Source organism: Podarcis pityusensis, assembly GCF_964106645.2.
Source record: "Podarcis pityusensis genome assembly, chromosome: 16".
NCBI lineage: Eukaryota > Metazoa > Chordata > Lepidosauria > Squamata > Lacertidae > Podarcis > Podarcis pityusensis.
This window is the reverse complement of record NC_138041.1, coordinates 12,957,271-12,972,528: the sequence shown is the minus strand read 5'-3', so window position 1 is coordinate 12,972,528 and position 15,258 is coordinate 12,957,271. Positions and strand designations below refer to the sequence as shown.

General features: G+C 48.5%; 1 protein-coding gene across 1 annotated transcript; it reads right to left on the bottom strand.

Annotated features, from left to right (window-relative positions):
• Positions 1–73: 73 nt before the first annotated feature.
• ZFTA (zinc finger translocation associated) lies at positions 74–13,231 on the bottom strand. The gene is made up of 5 exons (XM_080985704.1): positions 12,721–13,231; positions 10,999–11,490; positions 8,135–8,524; positions 5,668–6,093; positions 74–4,422 (listed from the first exon to the last, which is right to left on the bottom strand). The coding sequence occupies exons 1-5, from the start codon at positions 12,767–12,769 to the stop codon at positions 3,896–3,898; spliced, it is 1,884 nt and encodes a 627-aa protein (XP_080841830.1). The 5' UTR covers positions 12,770–13,231; the 3' UTR covers positions 74–3,895.
• Positions 13,232–15,258: the final 2,027 nt, after the last annotated feature.

The window sequence follows — 15,258 nt, the reverse complement described above, 5'->3', positions numbered from 1 at the left end:
CGAGGAAAATATTAAAATCTAAAAGGCATCCCAGGTTTTAATTAAAAACAAACAGCCAGCCCAGAGCCTTAGGTTGCATTTTAAAATAGCATCATTTTTTTAGGATTTATTGACATAACCTGTTTTACAAAACTTAGTGCTTATATATATATATATTTATATAATATTTTTTAAAAACCCTCCATATTAATGCAAAACACCTTTTCACAAGAGACACGGATGAGGTTCCAATACAGTCACAAGGTCATAACGGGCATTATTGAAATTTTACCTCGGAGTTCACGTTTCACAAGGATAGCTACAAAAAGGACCAAGCTATTGATTCAGAAAGATGGGATTGAAGGAGAACAGCTGTGCAAAAAATGTGACTCCTACTTTCACCTTGGGTGGGGGAAAGGAACTCTGCGGGGGGGGGGGGACATTCCTTTAAATGGAATTAAAGTAGAGCACGAGACTCTTCATCTCAGGGTCGTGGGTTTGAGCCCCACATTGGGCAAAAGATTCCTGCATTGCAGGGGGTTGGACTAGATGATCCTCGTGGTCCCTTCCAATTCTCTGGCTCTAATTTCCAGCAAGGATCAGCAAATTGGATTGTAAGTGCGGCTTTTCTTGTCCCTGCTTTTTTTGATATATGGCTGTAGGCTCTTTTTAAATTCAGTTTCTAGCCCTCATTTATTTCTAACGCATCTGGTCACCACTAACTCTGGACACATGGCCTGTGCAGGGCAGAGGCTCAGCAACTCAACCAGCATAACACAGCTGAAATCAGGCTGTTCCTTTGGCCTAGAGCCGCCCATCTCAACCACAGACCCTCTTCAGTCTGGAGCACAGATCTTTCCCAGCCCCTTTATGGTGGAGAATGAACCTGCAATATTCCAAATGGAAAGCAGGTGTTCCATCACTGAGCAACCGCATTTCCCTAAAAAGATAGTGAAGATTCCAGTCCTCGTGCCTCTTGAGTTAAAGGGTCTATTGATAAACTGGAAGCTCCAAATCAAACCATTGGTCTATCTTGCTCAGAATTCCCAACATTGACTGGAAGCAACAGTTACGTTTTTTGGGCAAGGTGTCTCTCAGCCCTGCCTGGAAACGCCAGAGATTAAATCTGGGATTTTCTGCATGCCAAGCAGATTCTCTGCTACTGAACTAGGGTCCCCGCTGCCGGAAGGCAAAGTGCAAAAGGTTTACCAACCCCATTTCTTTAGTCTCCTAATTCCATCTAACCTAAAAAGGTAAAGGGACCCCTGACCATTAGGTCCAGTCGTGGCCGACTCTGGGGTTTATCGCTTTATTGGCCGAGGGAGCTGGCGTACAGCTTCCGGGTCATGTGGCCAGCATGACTAAGCCACTTCTGGTGAACCAGAGCAGCGCACGGAAATGCCGTTTACCTTCCCGCCGGAGCAGTACCTATTTATCTACTTGCACTTTGACGTGCTTTCGAACTGCTAGGTTGGCAGGAGCAGGGACCGAGCAACGGGAGCTCACCCTGTCGCGGGGATTCGAACCGCCGACCTTCTGATGGCAAGTCCTAGGCTCTGTGGTTTAACCCACAGCGCCACCCGCATCCCCTCATCTAACCTAGGGTTTCCCAAACTTGGGTCTCCAGCTGTTTTTGGACTGCAGCTCCCATCCCTAGCTAGCAGGACCAGTGGTCACGGAAGATGATGGGAACTGTAGTCCAAAAAAGCTGAAGAAACCCTGATCCAACCCTGTTTTGGCATTTCTGCTACAAATAGTGCTGCTGTTGTTTTTTAAAAATAAAAATAAAATCCATTTTGGGAAAACCCAAGGGTTGTCCTTACATAGAGCAGACCCAATGAAATTAACAAACGTGAGTTAGTCATGTCTGTAAACTTCACTGGGTCTCTTCTGAGTAGGCCAAGCATGGCAAACACCCCACATCTTGCATAATTCTAAGCTTTTTAGACAGATAAATTTGGGTGGAGCATACATTGTCCTCTTGAGACCTACAGATGCAGCTGTTTGTTTTGAAGTGGGATTGTATTGGAAAGGGGGAAATACGCCTTGATCACAGGAAGCTGCCTTATACAGCGTTAGACCTTTGGGTCCATCTAGCTCAGTGCTGTCTACACTGATTGGCAGCAGCTCTCCAGGGTTCTGGGTTCTCTTCCAGCCCTACCTGCAGGTGCTGGGAGTTGAACTTGGGTCCTTGGCTACTGAAACTTGCTCAGCACCTGTTCATTGGGAGCAAACAGACCGAGAAAAGGTGAGTGTCCTATGTCAATTCACATCTTTTTACGAGGAAGACCAACAGCAAATAAAGTAGTCCACGTCCTCCTAATTCACTTACACCAGAGTAAGAGCTTTTAGGGCTAGGGACCCGGAAAGACAAGGGTCAAAATTAAAACCCAATGACAGAACGCAAGTCAGGATATAGGGACGCTGTCAGCAGCTCCTCAAGGTGACTTTTCTGGACTGTTCCATTGTAGGTAGGATTGGGGGGAGACCTACCTGCATGTAGAAAGTTAGCACATGACAGATTCAACCTAGCATTTTCCTATGTAGCAGGGTTCCCACCCCCGCCCCAGAACCTGGCATAGTACAATCCAGGAAGTGCTGAGTTGCTCAATTCATCTGAGAGTCCAAAATGGCCATCTTAAGTGCAATCGCAGGGGAAATGCTCACAACAAGCCCAACTCCTCGTTTCAAATATTTTAACATGGTATATTAAGTACGGCCTATGCTGCATCAAGCAGGAAGGCCTCTTACTAGGAGTTCTGCAATATTCTAGGGATGGGATGGGGGCAAGGGCTGTAATTTGTTCACCCTTCGGTTATATGATGCACACCCGCAATTCGGGGCCTAGGCACTTGTGGAGGACATGGGAATTATTCGTGGCACAGCTTGCGAGGGAGGAACTGGATCTTACCACCCACCTACCTGCGGGCAGGTCACAGTGGGCAGCTACCCGTCAACCGCTTGGTGTCGCAATGGCGTCAGGTGATCGTGTGGGTAAAGGAACAGGCCACAAAGTGCCAATGATTACCTGCTTGGGGTGGGCGGCTTGCAAAAAAAAAAACAGGGCACAGCAGGGTTCTGGCAACTGCAAACCCTCCTCTGGCCGAATGACATATTTACCTCCACCATGTCTCATGTCATCTATTTCGCAGGTAGGGCAGCTGGATGTGGCTCAGCTGAGGCCTGGCCCAAACAGCCTCCCAGACCAGAAGGGGAGGCCTACCTATCAAACCACCTGACCCTTGATGCCTTGGAGCAGGGTGGGAGAACCTCAGGAAGCATTTACCTGTGTTGCTCCTCCCATTTTTGGCTCTGGCTCCGCCCACCACTGCCAAACACCCCTAGAAGGGAAGGCAGCCCTCTGGCTGAAAAAATAGATGCCCCACCTTACAGTAGCAGCAACTTTGCTTCCCACAGAAACCTCCAGGCCTCGGGGCTCGATTAAGTGCACTTGCCCCCCACGACAGTGCTCTTACAGACCTTCCTCACTTCAGAAAATACCGAAGCTCCCCCCCCCCCCCCCCGCCACCCCACCTACCTTTCCGAAACCTTACCAAAATAGTTGGGAGCACAAAAAATCCAGGTGCAGAGAAAAGGGACTTTGGGGGTGGGGAGGTGAAAACACCTTTAAGAAACCCTTTGTCACTAGAACAGAACATGCAAATCAAAACGGATGCTGTGCAGAGAGAGAAACAAAGACAAAGCAAAACAAGACTTCCCCGGCGTCTGCATTATTCACTTCCAGTTGCAGAATTCTGCACTATCCGATTCCAGTCGCAGAATTCCGAAACCTGAGAATTCCAAAAGGGAATTCTGCCATCCATAGGAGGAAGGGGTGGGGAGGAAAACAAACAAGTTGAGTTCGTCGGTCAACGGAGTCCACCCTGTCACCATGAGGGCAGTCCACGTCCGCAGGCTACACCGTACATACCGGCAAATTGTAACCAAACCCCATTTTCCCTGCACCCTGGACACTTGGCTTGACGTCGGCAGGCTCAGAGTCCGGGCTGGGGGAGGTCTTTGTGCCCAGGTGCCTGGGATTCTGAGCCGGCCCGTTTTCGGCGTAAGCATCGAGGATGGTCTGTTTCTCCAGCGCCGTAAACTCCAGGGAGAACCGGTGGACCTGAAGGATGTGCCGCTTGATGGTGCTGACTTTAAGGGTCGCCAACGTGCCCCCGCACACCATACACACCAGCCCGTGCCGCTGCTCGTCGTAATCCATCAGGTACTCTACCCTCCAGCGCGGCTGGTAGTTCCGGCGCTGACCCCGCCGGGACGGGGCACCGGCCAGCGAAGACGCAGCCTCCGAGGATTGCTGAGAGGGAGCTAGTCTTCCTGCTGCGGGGGCCTCTTCCTCATCTTCTTCCTCTCCTGCAGGCATTGTCCCGCCCTCTTGAGATTCCTCAGGGGACAAAGGGGGGTTGCAAGCCTGCTGAGATTCCACTGGAGGAACAGAAGAACAACAGCGGGGAGATCACAGTCCAGCCAGGAGTTATCAAATATCTCCGCAACTTAGGACTGTCGTATTTATATATTTATATTTAATTATTATCACTATTACTCTTATTAAACTGTATGCTGAACTGTGAAATAAAGCACCTGGGAAACCATGAAGCTGGGAGTCCAAGTGCTGTCTTTTTCCTCCTCTCTCCTCAATCCCTTTTCCTTATGTGCCATGTCTTTTAGCTTTCCTGTTAACAGCCCTGCTACTATACTGCCCTCCGTGAAAGAGCCCCACCCATTTTTTATGATAATCTAACCCAAGCATAGGCAAACTCGGCCCTCCAGATGTTTTGGGACGACAATTCCCATCATCCCTGACCACTGGTTCTGTTAGCTAGGGATCATGGGAGTTGTAGTCCCAAAACGTCTGGAGGGTTTAGTTTGCCTATCAAACCCATTTTTTGTCGTAGGAAACATATTCATATATGCATATCCTATATCGTAGGAAGCATATAGGAAGCATATTCACACAGAAAAAACAAGGCAGAAATTGGGGAGTAGGATCCAGAGGCGGGACTGTACCGCTATAGCCTGCAGGCGCACAAGCACATTTTGAATGTTTTCCCCTGGCACGTCAGGGAGCAGCTGGGATAGCTCAGTCAGCAGAGCATCAAGCTCTTAATCTCAGGGTCGTGGGTGTAAGCCCCACAATGGGGGGGGGGTGGATTCCAGCACTGAAGGGGGAGCATTAGATGACCCTTGTGATCTCTTCCAATTCTCCAGCCTGAAATCTCCACGTAGTCACAATGAGACCTGCACCAGGTAGTGTGTTGTTCAATAAGAGATTGAGTGTTTGGGGGCGGGAGGCTCGTTTAATTTCATTGTACACAGGTTGAACAATGCCATTAAATAATAAATAATAATAATAAATTTCATTAAATAATAAATAATAATAATAATTTTTTATTTATACCCTGCCCTTCCGGGTTCAAAAACTGGGCTCAGGGCGGCTAACAACAAATTTAAAACATTTAGTTGTAAAAGCAGCATAAAATGCAGTATAAAAACATGAATAACAATAAAATTCAAAGTTCATAAATCAATTTAGGGGAAATCCACCTAATAAGCATTAGATAATCACCAGGGCTAGCTGGCTGAAAAATAATAATAAAGGTATTTTTATTTTTATTATTATACCAGGAGCAAAATGCACCAGGGGGCTTTCAAACCCCGCCTGCCCCTTACCTTTGTCTGCCTCGCCGTCTGTTTCGGGCAAGGAGTCTTCCGCGTCCGCCAGGCGGGCCACCTTCTGGTTCCACTCCTCCACGATGAGGGCCTTGACGTGGTGGCTCAGCTGGGTGGAGTCCGGGTGCTTCTGCTGAATGTGCCTCTTGATGGTGCTCATCTTGAGCGTGGCCAAGGAGCTCCCGCACACCATGCACACCAGGCCGTGGCGCGACCCGTTGTAGTCCATCAAGTACTCCACCCGCCAGTGCTCCTGGAAGTAGCGGCGGTGGTCCCTCCCCCGGGCCGGGGCAGGAAGGCCGCTCTCTTCCGAGTCCCAAGCACCAGCCTCCTCGGAGCCGTCCTCGCCAGCAGGCTGGTCTGGGGATGTGGGGGGGTCCACCTCCTTCTTCCTCAGGTCCTGAGGGGATGGCTCAGACTCTGCCTCTGGGGTGGATCCAGGAAGGAGTGGGAAAGGGTGGGAGGACAAGAGGACGGATTTAATTACACAAAGGTCCTGCTTACCAAACACACAGTGTTCCCTGCAAATCGATCGTTAGCCAAGCGTTTGCATAAGGAGTCAATGATTTCCATTGAGTCCTGTGAGGAAATTTCCAATTTTGATTTTTTCCCCTAATTTTTGAAAAATTCTAATTTCGAATTTTGACCTCCCACCGAAAAACAGAAAAAATGCTCTGATTTGTCTGATCTCTCACTCACTCACTTCATTGCTCCACCAACCAGCAAACGGCAAGCAAGGAAGTAGAAGATGCTCTCTGTTCAAGTATCTGAATCTGTGATGTGTCTAGCGACGTTTGGGTAGTCATTCCTCATGTTTGAACAGGTGAATGTTCGCTGTTTCTCGTTCATAAAGCAGAACCTGTGCGTAGCACTGCCAAGGTTCTGGTCTTGCCCTCTCTATGTGCCTCACTTTGCATCCTCTGCTCTGAGCCAATTCATCCGCAGTAACGACTACCCCTTTGTAGTTCTGGGAACAGTGACATGTTAAGAGTGCTAGGATTTGTTAGGAGACCCTTATTCCTCTCACAGTGCTACAATTCGCAGAATTCCCCAGGAAGAGACGGAAAGTGTAGCTCTGTGACAAGGGGGTTCGCTCAGTAATTCTCAGCACCTTTAGCAAACTATAACTCCCAGGATATTTTTATTTTTTTTGGGTGGGGGGAGAAGCCATGGCTGTTTAAAGTGGCATGATACTGCTTTGAAATGTATAGTACAGATAGAGGAGACAATACTGAGCTAGATGCACCAAAGGTTCAAGGCAGAACAAGTCAGTTTGTTTCCAACTCGCAAGCCATCCCCGTTTTGAGGACACTCCATTCCGCACGCCTATCTTTGATTTTCCGGGTTTTGCCACTCACCAGGATTCTGTGCCCACTGAGCATGCTCAGTCTGCACTCACTTATCTGTTTTGTACTTGCGCAACTCTTGGTTCCGCTCTCCCTCCCACAAGAGACTGCTGGATGCCTCACTTTCTGATTACACAAGGATTTGGAGAAATGAGCTGCCTGTTCGCACCTGCTGTTTGGCCCTCCCCCTGACCATTGGCTGTGGCTGCTGGGAACTGGAGTTCTGTACCATACAGACCACACCAGGTTCCCTTATCCTTGGTCACTAGCATGTATCCCAGGATTTCCTTCAAGAAGAAGCTACAGACAGGAGCTCCTCGATTTTAAGTACGGTGCCTGATTCAGAGAACCAACACAGCAGGCCCAAAACTTATGCGGGGCTTACGCTCTAGGGATCCATGAGCAGATACAAAATCGTGCAAAGTCATGAAGATAACTGGAACCCCCCCTCTGTACAACCAATCCTACCTTTCTGGACTCCGGGAAGGGGAAAGTCGTTTGAGGCCTCAGAAATGCTCTGGGTGGTCCACACCCTTCCTGAGAGTTCAAGCAGCCTTCCCAGAGCCTGGGAAGAAAGGCTGGTGGCTTAAAAACTATTTCCGTGACAGGAAAAACTGGCGCAGAATGAGTTTTCCAAGCCCTCTGCCTTGCTTACTGGGCTCTGCGAAGGTCATGCGAAATCCCGTGTGGCCTTCACAAGGTCTCAGACAGCCTCTTCCACCAGTTTCTTCACCCTCCGCATTCTCCATTTACAGTGGTACCTTGCAAGTCGAATGGAATCTGTTCTGGAAGTCCGTTCAACTTCCAAAATGTTTGGAAACCAAGGCGCGGCTTCCAATTGGCTGCAGGAAGCTCCCGCAGCCAATCAGAAGCCGCGTTGGACATTTGGGTTCCAAAGAACGTTCGCAAACCGGAGCACTCACTTCCAGGTTTGCAGCGTTTGGGAGCCAAAATGTTCAAGTCGCAAGGCGTCCGTCAACCAAGGCACGACTGTATTTAATAATTTACTTCCCCGCCACCTGCACAATCATGTCATTTGCAGGCCTGCTGAAATATCGTTCTAATTCCGGCGCTCTGCTTCCGGCCCTCCCCTCCCGCCCTCTGCCTGTTTCCTGCCTCACCCACTGGTGCCTCTCCTGTGCCCTCGGCTGGCGGGACCACGGCCCGGGCGTTCCAAGTCTCCAGGATGCTGGCCTTCTCGGCGGGGCTGAAGCCAAGCGAGCTGGGGTGAGCGTCCATGACGTGCCTCTTGATGTCGTCCAAGTTGAGGCTGGGCAGTGAGGAGCCGCACATCATGCAGAAGAGGCGGTTGCCCTGAGGGTCATAGTCCATCAGGAACTCAGACTGGAACCAGCTCTGCAGGGACTCTTTCAGGTAGCGCTCCAAGTTCTGCTCTTCCCCTCCCGGAGAGGCTTTCAAGGCCAGGCCGGAGGGCCGTCGCCCCCCACGAGAGGAGAGGGGTCCTGGGCCACGGCGCCTCCTGCGGCTGCTACTCAGCGGAAATTCTCCACCTGTACAGAAGCAAGGCAGGTGGAGAGCAGGTGAACCTTCTTGTCTGCTTTTCGGAATCTAATTTCGTCAGAGATGATGAACATTATTAAATAAACTATTGTCTGATGTCCAAAATTAATGTTACTGATATCTACAATGTAAGATAAAGTGTCAGAAGAATTGGTCTTATATTTCACATTTTCACATGTGAAATGTGAATTTACGAATATAATGTATATGTAGCAATATGTAAAGATTTCATATATGTATTGCAACATTAATAATAAATTAATTAAGAAAAGGGAAAAAAAGAATTGGTCTTATATATATGATTGTGGCAGCTCGAATAGTAATTGAAACTCAGGGGGGAAATAGCCCAAAATATTATGCTAAACACTTGGTACCACCCACTCTGGAATACAGCTATAAATGGGGGGAAATCACACATAATTTGAGATTTTGACAAGCCTAGAACCTCCAGACATATGATTTGGCACTCCTTTATGACATATACAAGGGAACCGTCATTTTCACGATAACCCCCGTTACCACCTTGGCAAATCTGGAACTATGATAATCAGATCATGACAATATTTACTTGGGCTTTGTTTTGTTTTTAACCCATGTACAATTGCACTTATTCTGCATGCCTGTTTTATCGTTTTGCTTTTCATCTTTTAATTTTCATCTGTTCACTTTTATATACACTATAAAATTAAATTAAAAATCTTCACAAAAAGATAAAAATAAAACCTCCTTATCTGCTTGGGATGGCCACTTAATGTATTTTTTTTTATTAAAAAAGGAAGGATGAAAGAAATATCCAAGTGTAAAAAAAGCTGCATGGGTCCCCAGGGAGGGAAAACAGAGATCATCTTGTCTTTCATCCACAAGGTTCAATTCCCAATGGCTTTCTCAGGCAGGGCTGGCAAAGATTCCCTGTCTGAAAGCCTAGAAAGCTGTTGCCATTCAGTGCAGAATGGGAAACTGGCAGAATGGGAAACTGCAGAATGGGAAACTTCTCAGCTGATTCCACCAGCTGATTAGCAAGTGGGCGTGGCTTGAGGGAAATGACATCACTGACCAAATCAGAACCAACCCACCCCTGGGAGGCCAGGATTGGCCCACAGGCTGGAGGCTCCCCGCCCGTGATGTAAACAATATTGAGCTAGAAAGAGGTGACGGCCCGACTTAGCAGAAAACCTTTGCTGTTGGACTTCAACTCCATTCATCCCCAACAACTCGGTAAGATGGCTGGGAATGATGGGAGTCAAACAGCATTTGGGGGACACGCTTATATCCTCGGTCTCCACAGTGCAAGTCCAACCCTCTCACTATGTTAAGCAATTTAGTTGTCAGGATTATCTATCAAAGTATCATCCAAACATGAAGTTGCGGGCAGGAATTGAAATATAAACAGTGGATTACTGAAAGAACTAGGATAGCAAAGTTTAGATAACAGAAACACATGTACTGTAAAACAGCTAAGAAAAAGAAGTGGAAAACAAACATCAGGAAAGGGGGGGGGGCGGGAAGCCAGTAAGAAATCTATGCTGAATTTTTTTGGGGAGAGGATATGATGATAAATGTTTTGGAATATTTTTGGAGAATTAATAAACATTTTGTGCCGCATATCTGAAGTTCCACAAACACTAGAAACAAAACTCTCTTTTTCAATGAAACCTATATAAAAATTTAGTTGTCAGGGGTTTTTTGAAGGTTTTGTCATCTGTTCAAGTAACAATTTTATGGCCAAAAAACAAATATAGTCACTGAAGAAAAATATACCATTTCTGACAATATTAAAAAAGGAGGTGGGATTAGATCAACAAACAGAGGATAAGGCATCATAAATCATATACAGTGGTGCCTCGCAAGACGAAATTAATCCGTTCCGCGAGTCTCTTCGTCTTGCGGTTTTTTCGTCTTGCGAAGCACGGCTATTAGCGGCTTAGCGGCTATTAACGGCTTAGCGGCTTTAAGAAAAAGGAAACAAACTCGCAAGAACTCGCAAGACGTTTTGTCTTGCGAAGCAAGCCCATAGGGAAATTCGTCTTGCGGAACGACTCAAAAAACGGAAAACTCTTTCGTCTAGCGAGTTTTTCGTCTTGCGAGGCATTCGTCTTGTGGGGCACCACTGTATGATTTTTGACATGACTGAGAATCGCAGACCCAGGGATGAAGAACTTTAAAGCGTTAAGGTCGGGATGTGGAAAATACGAAAACAACGAGAGGAGGCAGGACTGAAGATTTGGAGATATGCTTCAGAGGTCCAGACTATGGGGAGCGCGGAAAAATTAATAATTAAAATTTGGATTACAATTTGGCCTTTTTTATTTTAGTTTTTTGTTTTTAAATAGATTATGATGTGGGCATGTTGATTGGCTGTCTTTATTGGAAAATCAATAAAAATGATTACAAACAAACAAAGGATAAGGCTATCCATGGCTACGATTAAGATGATCCACAAACCAGTGAACTTAGGCCCCCCTACCGTGGCCCCCCTCCTGAGCCTCGGGCGCGTTGGGGTGCTCTCTGGCTCCGTCGCTCTCTGCCTCAAGGCCCAGGTGGGCGTCCCAGCTGTTCATGATGACCTCCTTCTCGTGGGCGCTCCAGGCCAGGGAGTAGGGGTGCTTCTGGCGGATGTGCCTTTTGATGGTGCTGAGCTTGAGGGTGGCCAGAGAGCTGCCGCAGACCATGCAAATCATGCCATGCCGGGCGGCGTTGAAGTCCATCAGGTACTCTGCCCTCCAGTGCTCATGGTAGTAGCGCCGGTGGTCGCGCCCGGGGATGCGGCTCTTGCCGGGCCTCGACGCCCGCTCCTCGCAGTGATCCGAGTACTTGCGCCCTCCGGAGAGGAGGGCAGAGGGGTCCTTGACGGCGGTCCCTCGCACGAGGCCGTTCCCAGAGGGCCGCAGGGCGTGTCCGGAGCGCAGCTCGCCGCTGCTTTGCGAATCGGCCGCCTCTTCTGGGAACAGCGACTCTTCTGGGGAGACACAAACACTCGCCTTCAATAATAGTAATAATAATGAGTGGAGATTACGACAAAACCTCTTCCTATTTGGCGTTTTAAAAAAAGAATTAAAGAGCTGCTGAGAGTAAGGGTGATGGTGGTAGTTAGGATCAGCACAACGGATTAACAACACAGGTCCCCGGCTGCAAGGAAGATACAGTGTACAGTGGTACCTCTGGTTAAGAACTTAATTCATTCCGGAGGTCCATTCTTAACCTGAAACTGTTCCTAGCCTGAGGTATCACTTTAACTAATGGGGCCTCCTGCTGCCACTGCACCGCCGGAGCACGATTTCTATTCTCATCCTGAAGCAAAGTTCTTAACCCGAGGTACTATTTCTGGGTTAGCGGAGTCTGTAACCTGAAGTATCTGTAACCCGAGGTACCACTGTAACTGTTTTGACGGGGGGGGGGGAACGGTTGGGGTAGGGGCGGTGGTGCAAGACTTGCTGACCAGGAAGCAAAGATGTTGTGTCACTTTGTGAAAGCAAGGTTGAAGTAGTGGAACCATAGGGTTGGAAGGGGCACCAGGGTCATCTAGTCCAACCCCCTGCAAAGCAGGAGTAACAGACTTTACAGGGGTGTGGAGGAAAAGAGAGGGGTGCTGTATACAACACTGGAAGGGGCTGGTTTCAAATGGGCAGCAGGACCTGTCAAAGTGACAGGTCCACAAAACCACACCTGGGGGCTGAGAGGGGTTTGTCCAAACCGGGGGGGGGGGGGGGGAGGGGTTTCCCCAAAGGAGGAGAGCCAAACTCCCCCGACGTCTTCCTGATCTTCAAGGGTGAGGACACACACACACCCCTTCAGGGAGAGAGGGCTCCCCCCTTTCCACGTCATTTGATTCTTGGCAGCTCGGTTTCCTTTTGTGCTCAATCCCTCGTCGCTATTTTTTTGAATGGGAGAGGCAGGAATCCGTCCAGGGCTGAAGTGCCCAGGAAGATGGAGGAAGGCGGGGAGGGGGGGATCTTAAAGGGGCCATCGCTCTTCCTCCACCCGCCCCCCCACCCGACTTCCTTCTCCCTGCCCAGCTGGGCAAACTTGCAACACCCCCCACAACAAACACACCCCTACCAACACCGACCAGGTATTTTTTTCCGGGGGGGTGCCACTCTCCAACTCACACACGACCAGCAGGTGGCGTGGAAAAGAGGAGGGGGCGCGTGCATATATCCCCCCCCAAGAGGGGGCCTTTTGTACTCACCTGGATCCTGGGGCTCGAGCTTGATGCAAAGGCTGGGGGGCTCCTCCATGCTTGGCTCCCTCCCTCCCTGCCTAGGGATTCATCTCCACCCCCCACCTCGATGCACACAAATAACCTTCCCGGCTTCGCTGTGGATTCTCTCGGATCCGTTGCAATATTCCCCCCTTCCCCCCCCCCAACCCCCGATTTCTTAAAATAAAAATATATATGGATAAATTGCAATTTTTTCTCCCTCCCACCGCTTCTAATCGACTTGCATCAAGGCTCCGTTTCCACGGCCGAAAAAGAAGAAGGAGCAGAGCCAGGCAGGCTCCGGTTAGCAGGGTGGGGATGCCTTTCCCCCCGGGGCCCCTGGGGCTCCTTTAAGGGCTCCTGGGTAAATTTAAAGGGGACGTGCTCTATTTTTGCAGCTGAGGGGGGAGGGAAGAGAGAAAAAGAGGGGAGGGGAGGAGAGGGGGTGATTCGCTGGACACCCCTTCCCCCCAAAAAAGTGTCTCAAAGCATCCCTAGCCCGGTTCTTCCTCGTTGTATTGTTTTGTCCCCTAAGCTATATATATATCCATATATCCGTATTTAAGGTGTATTTTTTTTAAAGCCTACATAACCAGGTCCCTAACGCGGCCCCCTGCTGCTGGCGCAAGATTTTGGAAAGTGGGGGGAGGGGAAAATTGGGGGAATGAGAGGAAGGGGCTTCCCCGTGGCCCCTGGCCCTTCAAACAAGCCTTCCGTTCAGTCCGATTCTTTTTTAGCTGTTGCAGGTTCTCTGAGTATACATCATGCATTTGAAGCACATTATTCCACCCACTAAAGAATCCTGGGAACTGTAGTTTACCCCTCCCCCACGGAGAGGGCTACAGTTCCCAGCACCCTTAACAAACTACAGCTCGTGTGTGTGTGAATAGGCTTTAAAGTGACGACTCCGGAATAAAGCACGTTTCCCCCCAACAACAAATCCTGGGAACTGTAGCTTTTTAGAAGTGCTGAGAATTTTGGGGCCCTATAAGGGACAAACTACAGTTCTCAGATTTGTTTGTGGGGAAGTCATGTGCTTTAAATGTATCCTCGATATCCCTAATGCACATTCTAGAGGAATGCACAAGCAGGTAAATGGGTCAATACATTATGGAGATTCCTAGATGGAGTTTTGGAGAGTTACCATTCTCCGCCCTTCTGACACATCTCTCTGTGGCAGGTGTAAAATATGAAGAAATCCAACAGGTGAAGCATACAGAGATGCACTGCTATGAAAAGCTTCCCTTGTTGCATTTCTGCCTACGTGGCAGGGTTTGAAGACATGGGAGCTTAGCTAGGAACAACAAATGTGGAGAGATCAACCCTCTTTGGGGCCCATATTTTCAGTATGTTGTAGGGCAGAGATGAGGAATCTGTGGCCCTACAGATTCCGTAGAACTACAGTTCCTCTCCTCCCTAAGCACTGGTAATGCTGGCTGGGGCTGATGGGAGCTGGAGTCCAGCAAAATCCAGAGGGCCACAGACTTTCTATCCTAACTGTAAGGGATAGAGGACTGATCAACACAATCAAAGGGGTTTTGGGGTTGCCAACTGACCAGAAGGGAGGGGAGGGGGAAACAGGCACAGCACAGCCTGCTCTTGTGCTGTTAGCAACAGCTTTATCTGCAGAAGTCCTCATATGACCACTGATTTGCTGCGCAGATATCAGCAGCGTTATTGGCTAATGTGTGCTGGCTGAGCACAGGCGCAGGGGACAGTAAATAAGTTGGCAACTTTAATTGGGTTGACAGGGAGCTGAAGAAGCTTGAGGCAGAAGATGCAATAAGCTTATTGATTTATTTAACAGAGCTTGTGTTATTTGATTGTAAGGAGACTCTCTAAAGTGGCTTGCGAAAACATACCAATAAAAGACAAAGTTAAAAACTGGTATTTTTAAAAATTCAAAATTTTATTAAAATCAACAAGCTAAAAACAGTTTAAAACACTAACTCAACACATCAGTTCATCCCTGTTTAGGTAGATTGAGTTTGGAGCTAAGCATGGTTGAAGAGAGATGCGGTTTGCCCTTGCTGAAAGACTTGCAGGAAAACCACAACTACAAGCTGCCCATTGGGTTGTGTGAACTGTCAAGTTTGGGTCCGGGTTGTCAGTTTTCACCTGACAAGACTCCTGTGCCTACAAGCGTGGCTAAGCTGTGCCCCTTCAGGTGTAGACTCCAATTCCCATCACCCCTGACTATTGGCTTGGCCCGCAGTGGCTGATGGGAGTTGGAGTCTAGCAACATTTGGAATTTGGAAGGCAGCCTCCCCTAGCCTAGGGTATGAATTCAACAGGTATGGCCGGGATTGGTAGCAACAGGTGAGCTTTATTTGTTGCACTTCTGGCCATTGTGTCACTATTAACGGAGGCAAATGTGACATTAAGTTGTTGTCATTATTATTATTTTCCAATCTAGTGCCATTGGTGTGCTCAGCAGTTGACAAAGTTCAAGAATAGCATTTCCTCCAGTATATCCCCTTCGGCTTAAATTACGTTGGCATCTGGGTTCTAAGGGCCAAGCTTTAC

Coding starts and splice junctions, on each gene's coding strand:
- ZFTA (XM_080985704.1), bottom strand. CDS start 12,769: ATGGAGGAGCCCCCCAGCCTTTGCATCAAGCTCGAGCCCCAGGATCCA. Junction 11,491..12,720: donor GCTCGAGCCCCAGGATCCAG/GTGAGTACAAAA, acceptor GTGTCTCCCCAG/AAGAGTCGCTGTTCCCAGAA. Junction 4,423..5,667: donor AGACGGCGAGGCAGACAAAG/GTAAGGGGCAGG, acceptor CTGTTCCTCCAG/TGGAATCTCAGCAGGCTTGC.